The sequence below is a fragment of the Ctenopharyngodon idella genome, chromosome 3 (assembly GCF_019924925.1).
Source record: "Ctenopharyngodon idella isolate HZGC_01 chromosome 3, HZGC01, whole genome shotgun sequence".
NCBI lineage: Eukaryota > Metazoa > Chordata > Actinopteri > Cypriniformes > Xenocyprididae > Ctenopharyngodon > Ctenopharyngodon idella.
Window position 1 is genome coordinate 8,315,235 of NC_067222.1, and position 10,947 is coordinate 8,326,181.

A 10,947-nucleotide genomic window follows, 5' to 3' on the forward strand; every position below is an offset into this window, starting at 1 on the left:
CTCGCGTCGGCGCATTCCGATGACGTCACACGGGCTATAAATATAGTTCAATTTCATTAATGTTATTTTACACATATTCACAGCTCGTCATGACTAAAGACGTTCCCATAGCGCTAAGTGCAGCTTGAGTGTAGCCTTTGAAAGGGAACATATATTAAAACCTCTGCTCATAGAAAATAATGCTTTTGTTATTCTTTTTGTTCTTTATTCAACAGAACGAGAACAAAGGCTTCAGACCAGATCAATTCTTGAATCTAGAGAAGAGAGAAAAAGAAAAACACCATCTATTTCACAGACTTTATCTTGACAGGCACCACAGGACACAGACAGCTATAGACATTCTTCAGTTAACTGCACATTCACTAAAGTCTCATGAGTCTTGTGCTGAGGAGAAGCTGGTTCAGACTTTCATACAAAAACTTCTGACAATGGATTACAGAGCAAGATACATTAAAACTGAAGAGACCAATAAACAGCATAATACACCACTTAGAGACACACATGAAGATGAAAGTGATATTTTCAAAGCATTATCTTTGCAAAATGAAAGAACCAGCAAATCTGATCGCATTCACCCAATGGATGTTCAGATGGCCGTGTTTCATTGTGCTGATGGATTCCTGAAGCAGCTGATGGTGACTAAACTGTCCCAGTGTCAGTACGCTCTGCCTCTGCTTGTTCCTGATCCATTCACACAACAGATTGAGTTTCCTCTCTGGACATTCAGACAAATCAACAAGAGCTGGAAGATCAGAAACAACAACAATGAAATCATCAGTCAAACTGGGCCAGTCTACAAATTAGAAACTCCAATGGTGTCTTTCTTCAGGTTTGGCTCTGTGTCTTCATCCAAGTCTCAGCTGATGAACAGTCTGATCAATGAGAAACACAACACGTTCTTCCACAGGAACTGCCCAGGCAGCAGCAGAACCAGAGTCCTGATGGATGGAGTGGTGGAGATCGCCTGGTTCTGCCCCTCTGGGAAAACCACGGATAAATTCACTGACTGTGTTGCGTTCTGTAATCTACACGGTGATGCAGGAGACCATGAGAAACAGCTGCAGATCCTCACTGAAATGGCCTCAGTCAATGTTGTTCTTCTGCCACAAATTCAGAGGAATGACATACATGCAGAAAAACTTCAAAACCTGTATAGGAACTCAAAGCCACTAATTTGTGTTCTTACTGAGGATAAATGTACTGTGACTGAGATAAGCAAAGGGAAATTCAAAATTGGTTTAAATGGCAGAAATCAGTCGGATGTATCTGAAGAACTCAGAAGAGCTATAAATGATTGTCTCTCAGAATCATCTTCCACTTTCAGACTTGAAGAAGTGTCCAAACACTCAGACATCAGAGTAGATGAGGAAGATGAAGATGACTGCAGGAGAGGAAGAGAAGCAGCACAGCAAATGATGAGTTTAATGAAGAAGAAAGATCTGACAGAAATCAAAGAATTATTTCTGCCCTGTCAGGGGACACTGTGGCATCAGTGGTGTCAGATTAACAAAGAACTACATCGACCTCAAGGAGATGAAATAGAAAAGGAAATAAGTACAAAACAAGGTAACTTGAAAAAAATACGGGAGCAGCAGCATGCACTTAAAACAAACACTTTCATACAGTTGTTTATTAAAGAAATGAACTTGCATGCTGAGAATGAATATTTTCTTAAATGGCTTGGCATCTTCCTGGATGAATATATCTCAAAGGATATTTCTTTTCTTCAGCACAAATATGATGAAAAGTGGTCAGCAATTGTAAAACTAAAAGAGAATCGTGATAAATCTGAACAACTTAAATCTGAACAAACAGAACTTGAGAGAATATCTGAGGAACTTCAAGCTGCAGCCTTTGGTTTGGAGCACATCATGAGGGAGATCGGTCAGATCTATGAATCATGTTCATCTGTGCAGAAGAACAAGAAAGACCTGAAGTTTCACTTCACTTCTCTCCCAAAACTTGCAGCAGAGATGATGATCTCTGGATTTCCACTGGAGCTGATGGATGGAGATGCTGCTCATGTTCCTGTGATCTGGATCTCTGCTGTTTTAGATGAACTCATGCAGAAACTGGGAAACCACACCAGAGTCTTTGTGCTGTCAGTTTTAGGGATTCAGAGCTCTGGGAAATCCACCATGCTGAATGCCATGTTTGGACTCCAGTTTGCCGTCAGTGCTGGCAGGTGCACCAGAGGAGCTTTCATGCAGCTGGTCAAAGTGTCAGATGAGATGAGAACACAGATTAACTTTGACTATATTCTGGTTGTTGATACTGAGGGTCTTCGTGCTCTAGAACTGGCTGGAAGATCAACAAGAGATCATGACAATGAATTGGCAACATTTGTTGTTGGTCTTGGAAATATGACCTTGATCAACATCTTTGGAGAAAACCCATCTGAGATGCAGGACATTCTTCAGATTGTTGTTCAGGCCTTCCTGAGGATGAAGAAGGTCAGACTGAATCCCAGCTGTGTGTTTGTGCATCAGAACGTCTCGGACGTCACAGCTGGAGAGAAAACCATGGAGGGAAGGAGACGACTGCAGGAGAAACTGGATGAGATGACAAAACTTGCTGCTAAAGAGGAAGTCTTTGATGCAGAATGTTTCAGTGATGTCATTGAATTTGATGTACGGAATGATGTGAAATATTTTGCTCAGCTGTGGGAGGGCAGCCCACCCATGGCACCACCGAACCCAGACTACTGTGAGAATGTTCAAGAACTAAAGAAATCTATCATGTCTCATGCAGGAAAATCACATGGAATGATGCTTACAGTCCTAAAAGAACGTATCAAGGATCTCTGGGAAGCTTTACTGAATGAAAGATTTGTCTTCAGCTTCAAAAATTCCTTTGAGATTTCAGCCTACAGGAAACTTGAGACCGAATACAGCAAGTGGACTTGGAGTCTTCGCAGTGCCATGCTGGAAATTGAGAACACACTACACAACAAAATAGAAAATAAAGCCATTCATGAGGTTGAGGAAACTGATATTCAAAAAGAGCTGAGGAAGACAAGTGAAGAAGTGAAAAAATCAATGTCAGAATTCTTCAAAAAAGACACTGATGCTGCTATAGTGATTCAATGGAAAACATCATTTGAAATCAAAATAAAAGATGTTCAGGAAAACATTGTGCGAGAAACAAAGAGGAAATTAAATGAGATTCTTCAGCAGCGTTACCTAAAGAAAAGGATAGATGCTCAGAGGACACATCATGAAAACACTCTCTTTGAAAAGAGTAAAGAACTTGCTCTAAAACTCAAAGTCAAAGCAAATGATGAAGAAACACTGAAGAAAGAGTTTGATTCATTTTGGAAAGAGTGTGTGAAGATGATCAACAGAGAAACTCATCCGATCAAAGACATTAACATAATGACAGATGTAAAAAGACTCCTCAGTGACATCTATGAGAGTATTCCTGTACCCCACTGCAAAGAGGACAGTGAGTACAACAACATTTTCCATTTAAAGTGTTATGATGAATATGTTATTTGCAGAAAATCTTCAAACGGATGGATTAAAAAAGCTTCAAATAGTTTTCACAAAAAATTTCCAACAACAAAAGTTATTACAGAAGCTGTAAGGAGTGCTTACAAAACAATCAAAGAAAAAATTGGATTTACTCGAACACTGTCTTCAGAGGATGAAACCCAAATAAGAACCTTTGTCACAGATGTTGTTCAGCAAACAGACAAAATGATTCAGTCCTTTAACATTTCAAAGATGGGCTACAACATCAGCTGCATTCAACAACTCACAGAATACATCAGGAAGAGAGTCACAGAACATCAGGAAGAATCAGTGAAATATGAGTTCAAAAATGAATTCTTCATAGATTTAGTTCTTTTCATCTGTAACAGATCAAATATGATGATCACTGACCAACACAGAATGTTCAAGGAAGCCAATGATCCTGTTCTCTATTTGAAGAAGAAGAGAAATGAGTATTATAGCATTTTTCAGAAATACTGTCATGGAGCTGCATCAGCTGCCATTTTTGGAGAGATCATCTGTCAGAAACTGAAAGAGCCCATTGAGCAGAGTGTCTACAAGAAAGCTGCCAGAGATCTGACAGATGAAATGAGATCAAACTGTCAATCACTAAATGGAAACAGATCAAATCTGGAGAAACACATCCTGAAGACACTGGCAGAAGAGGAGGATTTTAACAAATACATGAACTACATTAAAACTCCCAGAGATCACTTCAAGAGTTTCATCAGAGATGAAGTCAGTCAGTACATCACTGATAAGTTCAGTGTCAGTATTTTACCCAAGATGAAGGAGAACATTGAACTCCTGCAGCAGAAGATCGTGAAAGCAGCACATAAATCTACTAAATATGTTCAAGTGAACAGAGGAGATGTTGGTTTGTGGTTGAAGAGTTTCACACAGCAGCTCTCAGATGAGCTGATCTTCTCTGTAAAAGACCTCAGTGGAGTGAAACATGATGATGTTGATGATTTTAACCTTCTAGAAGATGTGATAGTAAAAGAACTTACTATAATGTCTGACATCAGCATGGAGTTCAACATCAAAAACCTGGACCTCAAGTTTAGACCAGATGAGATTCTGATTGATCACTTCTGTCAGTGCTGTTGGGTTCAGTGTCCGTTCTGTGGAGCCATCTGCACCAACACCATAGAAAACCATCATGGAGATCACAGTGTTCCTTTCCATCGTAATAATGGACTGAATGGGTGGTTTTACATAGGAACAACAAACTTGTCTATTAATATCTGCACATCAGCAGTAGCAAGTAATGATTTTTTTTATCCTCATGAATCAGATAAGTCAGTCCCCTGGAGAGATTACAGAACAGCAGGAGGAGTTTTTGCTAACTGGAGCATCACTCCTGATCTCTCTGAACTGCCCTACTGGAAGTGGTTTGTGTGCAGATTCCAGAGAGATCTGGAAAAATACTACAAGAAAACATTTGAGGGGAGTGGTGTCATACCAGATGAATGGAGAAAATACTCAAAACAGGATGCCTTTGACAGTTTAGATACATACATTTAACTGAACAAATGAAATAATGTTCTTTTAGATTTACACAACACAGTTTGAAATTAGTTTGTTTCTTACTTCATGAGTCTGAAAACATCTAAAGTAAATATCTTTGCCCAGAATACATTAAAAAGAAGAGTTTTCAAAAGACTATCTGTTCCATCTGTGAACAGATCTCTACTTAAAGATGTTGACACAAAATAATTGTAAGAAAACATATTATTTTAGAGAAAATACCTAAAATGTTCATTTTCTAATTATTTTTTTTTGTTTTTATTTTTTTAGTTAAAGGGATAGTTCACAAAAAAAGAATATTCTGTCATTTACTCACCTTCATGCAGTTTCAAGCCTGAATGCATTTCTTTCTTCTGCACAACACAAAAGAAGATATTTTAAAAAAATGTTGGTAACCAAACAATTTTGGTGACCATTGACTTTCACTGTATGGACCAAAAAACAAACAAACAAAAAACAGACATTTCTCAAAATATATTCTTTTAAAGGACTGGAACAGCATGAGGGTACACTCTAAAATCTGTTGGGTTGAAAATAACCAATTTGGGGGGTTTTGCAACCCACTGCTGGGTCAAATATGGACAAGCCATTGTTATGGACATGCATTATTTAAACCTAGCATGTTGGGTTGCTCATTTAGCTCAGCATTATGGGTTGATTTATGCTAGTTATTTTTTTACAGGAATACACAACCGCTCCTTATAACCAGCATATACACAAACAGTAATATATATTTTAAGATCCAAAAATATTTTAGTAATTAGATTCAGTATTATAACAAATAAAATCAGTTTATTTATGCAAGGACAAAGGCGTTGTTGCGTTGCATGAAAAAAAAAAAAAAAAAAAAAATGATTTACAGCACAGTAAAAACTTTACAGATTAAATAAAGTATATAAAATTTTTGTTTCAACAAAGAAATGGCAATATTCAAATTTGCTATGTCAAAGGAAAAAAAACACTTTGTGTCTCCCCATCATGGAGCAAACAACGGAAATTTAATTTAAAAAAAACAAGTGAAAGTTTTTTTTTTTTTGTCTGTCTAGTACTTATTTGATACACAAGTGAATACAAACCTTAAAGTTATTTGACAAAATTTAATCTAGTTTGACAAACCAGCACTGGGCTACTATAACCCAGCAGGCTGGGTAGTTTGTAAGGAGGTACATCATTTCCAGTGTTGGTGAAACTTAACTCAGCATTGGGTTACTGAAATCTACCCAACACTGTGCAAATAACCCAACAAAATGACCCAACAGGCAGACTCAACAGCTGGTTTGTTTTATAGTAACATTGGTTTTTGCAGTGGTTCTTAATCCTGGTCCTGGAGGCACCCCAACACTGCACATTTTGCATGTCTCTCTGACACACCCTTTTCAGTTCTTGGAGTCTCTACTAATAAGCTGATAACCTGGATCAGGTGCGTTAAGAAGACATGCAAAATGTGCAGTGTTGGGGTACCTCCAGGACCAGGATTGGGAACCACTGGGTTTTTGTTATGTCAGATGGTGGGGGAGGGGTGTATTGTTTCAACTGTCAGTGAGATTGATGCAGTCACTAAACCAATGGCTGGGTAACAGAAAAATAACCCAACCATAGAAAAAATAATCCCCCCAAAACGACCCAACAGCATTTGGGTAGCAAAAAAATATAACCCAGTGTTTTTAGAGTGAAAGTAATTTGAGAGAATTTTCATATTTTGGGGTGAAGCATTAAATGTTGTTTCAGTTGTTATATTTAGTATATTTAGTATATTTTGTTTTATTTTTCGATTTAGCAGTTTACGCAGCAAAATCACAGGTTAAATGTACACTACTAGGTGTGTATATATAGACGCCCTTCCACTGTTGGGCCAGTGTGAGCCAGGGCTAACTATGTGTCGGGCAAGCCAATAGCCTCTGACCTCAAGCTGCAAAGCCAAAATCAAGCTTCCATAGAACAATGTCACACAGCCCCAGCTAGCTGACTGAAAACTAAACTAGCTAGATCGCAAAATGAACATTACAGAAGAAGACGTTTGGTCTTTACATAAATTAAGACTAATTTCACCAATGATTTGTGAAAAAAAAAAAAAAAAAAATGTTACAGTGACAGTAATTTATCAATTCATGTCAGAAGTGCACATCAATCATGCTTAATCGAACCATATTTATCATTATTTCACATAAACAGAGAAAACACAACATACTTTTTCAGTCATGCCTGCTTCCATTTGTGATCACCGTAATGCATAAAATGACTCCATTAAGGCTTTTAAGTCCAAAGGCTGAAACATTTGGAAAAATACTGATAAAATATGTTTACATCACTATTCTTTACAAAGAATGACCATTTCTATTCATTTTCCACAAAATTATGTGATCTGATGAGGTTTGGGCTCTCCTGTCTCATTATATCCTTTAAGCCAGAGCAACAGATGGAGCTCAAGTAGAGAAAACAGGAGTTATATGATTTATACATATGTTATTTTCCATAATCATATGTGAATTTATTATGGTAATGGATAGCATACATAGCATTTAGCATTGCATATAAATATATTTCTGATATGTTGATCAGAATCTCCAGCAGATCACAATGCAAAGTTATTCTATATACTTGCTGGTGTCTGACAGGGAGTTTTGAGCTAAAATTTGTTTTAATGTCTTTAATGTTATGGTTAGCTGGTAGCCTGATATGAAAACATGGGAAATGATCAGCAGTGTTGACCCTCTCCTGAATCAGATAAACTCTGCCTTTATTTATAATCACTCCTCAAGCCAGTTGGCCTGCTTTGGACCAAGGTATTCGGTGGGCCAAAAAACCCTGGCTGTTCGCCCCAAAGAAGCCCTGAGGAGGCCTGATCAAGCCCTAGAAGTGACTATGGAAATGTGACTGGCCCTGGCACACACTAGCATGCTGGCTTTTTGGCCCGACAGCATATCCGATTGAAATCCGATCAAATTCAGCAAGTGTGAAACGTCATTGCCATAGAAACCAATGCAGATATTCCAGAAAATGAAAGAGCGGCATGGACACACAAATCAGATCTGAACAGTTGCGATATAAAATGTGGACAGTCAATCATTTTAGATCAGATTCCAATCGGATACACAAATAATCGGATTTGGACTAACAGTGTGAACGTAGCCTTTGTAGTGTTGAATGTTGAATTGTTAATGCAGTTAATTAAATCAATTAGGTTTACTTCACAAGTGATGATTGGCCATTAGTTACTGATGACACCTGCTGTTACTGAACAGTGTTTAACTGAAGGAAAGAGGGATAATGATAATTTCGAGTCCAGTCGGAGCCTCCCCATCCTAATTCGTAAATATCAAACATGCAGAATCAATTGATCGGACTGCCTCCGACGGGATACCCGCAATATCTAATGAAAGTGAGTGTGCTTCACCAACCGGATCTTGCATGCTTTTGGAGCTGAAACATGGCAGCTACAAACATGTCAAACGTGAAAGTGGAGTACTGAGAATTAATATCTACTTGTACTACTTTATAGCCTTTATAATATGTTGTACAAAGTATAAAGTGTCTAGCCAACTGACGACGTTGAGCTTCCATATTTGTTTTTCTTCTGAAGTCACATTTGATTATGCGATTTTCTATGAGATCTCTAGTCTGTGGAATTGCCACTGTTTAGCTTTATTGAGACCTGCTGATGTTGTTTTGTTGAACATTTCAAGTTAATGTTATGTTAATTAGTGTTAATTTGGTAGGGTACTTAGAGTTTGGTTAATATTAAATTAATTATTTCCATGCCTGTGCATCAGTTACAAAAAAAACAAAAAACAACAAAAAAAAACATTGAACCAAGTGTATAAAGTGCCTTCATTAATTGTTGCCATCCTAATTGTGATAAGTGAATTTAAGTCAGATTGTAGTTTTGAACACCAATCAACATAATGGTGACTTCACATTTGAAGTATTTCAAACTGAGACTAACTAAAGCTAAACCTTGAACTGTAAATGAAAAGCTTTTACACCCAAACTTACTTTTATTATGTGATTATGGCAAGACTGTTTAAAGCTGTATTAAGCATCCTGTCATGACATTAAGAAGTTGAATTATCCATATATGTGTATGTGTGTTTGCTCTAAACAGCTCATTAACAGCAGATGTCATCATTTACTAATGGCTAATCATCACATGTAAAGTGTTAATGTTAATTGATTTAATTAACTGCATGAGCATTTCAACATTTAACACTACAAAGAGTAGATCCTACACTGCTTCAGTGTTAAGCCGGGTGCACACTGTGTGATTTATAATAGTCCTTTACGATGGTTGCTTGTCAGACTGTACGAACATGATCCTCATGTCACACTGTGGGATCTCAGCTGTCATTTATGTCAGACTGTAATACAGTCAAGACATGTTAAAAACGGACATGCGCATGAAAACTTGTCCAGAGTTTTACATCCTCAACCCACACACGTTCGGTGACTGAGCTGCATTACACACAGAACTGAAATGGTGGCTAACAAAGACATCTCTATCGTTAATTTTGATCACGGCTTGTGTTGAAAAACGAAGACAATTTGATGTTCGTTGTAGGAGAAGTCACACTGGAGGATTATGCACCAAATCTTCTGACACTGCCAGAATTTTGTCAGAGGTAAAATTTGATCGCAATGGTCATTAATCGTCTGTCTGTGAACATGTCAAACTAGCAATCAAAGACTACAGATTTTAGGCTAGGATTACAGGAATCTTTTAGGATTTGCAAAATTTGTCTCAGACAACCAAATCGTGGCCAAAATCGCACAGTGTGAACCAGCCTTTAGTTTGTACACCTAGGTGTTAATTTAACACTGGTGATTTTTCTGTGAGGGCTGGTAAATTGAATTGTTTAATTAAGATAATTTATAAATGTGGTAATTAGAAGTTGCTAATTGCTAAATGTTGATTGGCAGCCTTGTTTATCACTATCTAGTGGGTTTTACATTTAATAAAGTCCAGTTGTGAATATTTCAAACTCATGAATTTACAATATACAGTGTATCTAAATCTAAAATTAATTTATGATCATTTTATCTATTTTATCTAGTTTTGGAATCAGGGAAACATATTTTAGTCTTTTATTTCCATTTCATATTACTAATTACTTTAGTTTTATGTTATTCTAAAAACTAATACAAGTTTTATATCCAGTACTATCTAATAAATTCCAAATGTGTATCTTTGTGTCTGCCCATCAAAGTTTCTATGGGGTTTCTTTGTGTGCAAATTTTTAACTTAGAGTATAGTAGTGGTCAATAAAGAAACAATGTATTTGTGTATAAATCTGCTTATGTAAATTACAGCAACAAAATTAATCTCCAATAAATTGAATACATTTCTCAGAACACGTAGACATTAATTGTGGAATTTAAACAATTTTACAATGGCACCAAAGTTATTTGTGTGCGCGTGTGTGTGCGTGCGTGTGCGTGTGTGTGTGTGTGTGTGTGTGTGTGTATAAGTGCGTGTGTGTGTTTACAATGGTAAAAACAAAAAGTTCATAAGTTAAAGAGGTTTAACCAGACTATGGAGGACATATAAATAAAAACTGAATAGAGGAATATTTAAATAGACATTTAAATATCAAGTTCAACGGCCTTCGAATTGGTACAGCCTTTGTTGCACTAATGTGACACAATCGGTCTTCGAAAGCAGCCTCTGAATGATACAGCCTCTGAATTGGGACATAACTATAAGGGGTGACAATACATAATTATAGATCAATACATCAGTTACAGTTTTTTTTATATGCTTTGGTACTATTTTCACATGTAAGGTGTTTATTTTCAAAACTCTTAGTACAAAAATCCAAACTGATCACACTTGTAACACAGCTAGTCATTCTTTCAAAACCTGACCTCATGCTTTCATTACAGTTGTACAAATTTTCATTCTACATAATCACTGTTTAAAAGAAAAGAG

At 37.0% G+C, this 10,947-nt stretch overlaps 1 protein-coding gene across 2 annotated transcripts in view; it reads left to right on the forward strand.

The window, feature by feature from the left end:
* LOC127509841 (interferon-induced very large GTPase 1-like) overlaps window positions 1-5,718 on the forward strand; it is a 51,653-nt gene extending 45,935 nt beyond the window's left edge. For both annotated transcript variants that reach the window (XM_051888952.1, XM_051888953.1), the window contains one exon: window positions 216-5,718. In XM_051888952.1, coding sequence (XP_051744912.1) covers window positions 216-5,021 — 4,806 coding nt within the window. In that variant the 3' untranslated portion in view covers window positions 5,022-5,718. The remainder of the gene's footprint in view (window positions 1-215) is intronic.
* The last annotated feature ends 5,229 nt before the right edge of the window (window positions 5,719-10,947 follow it).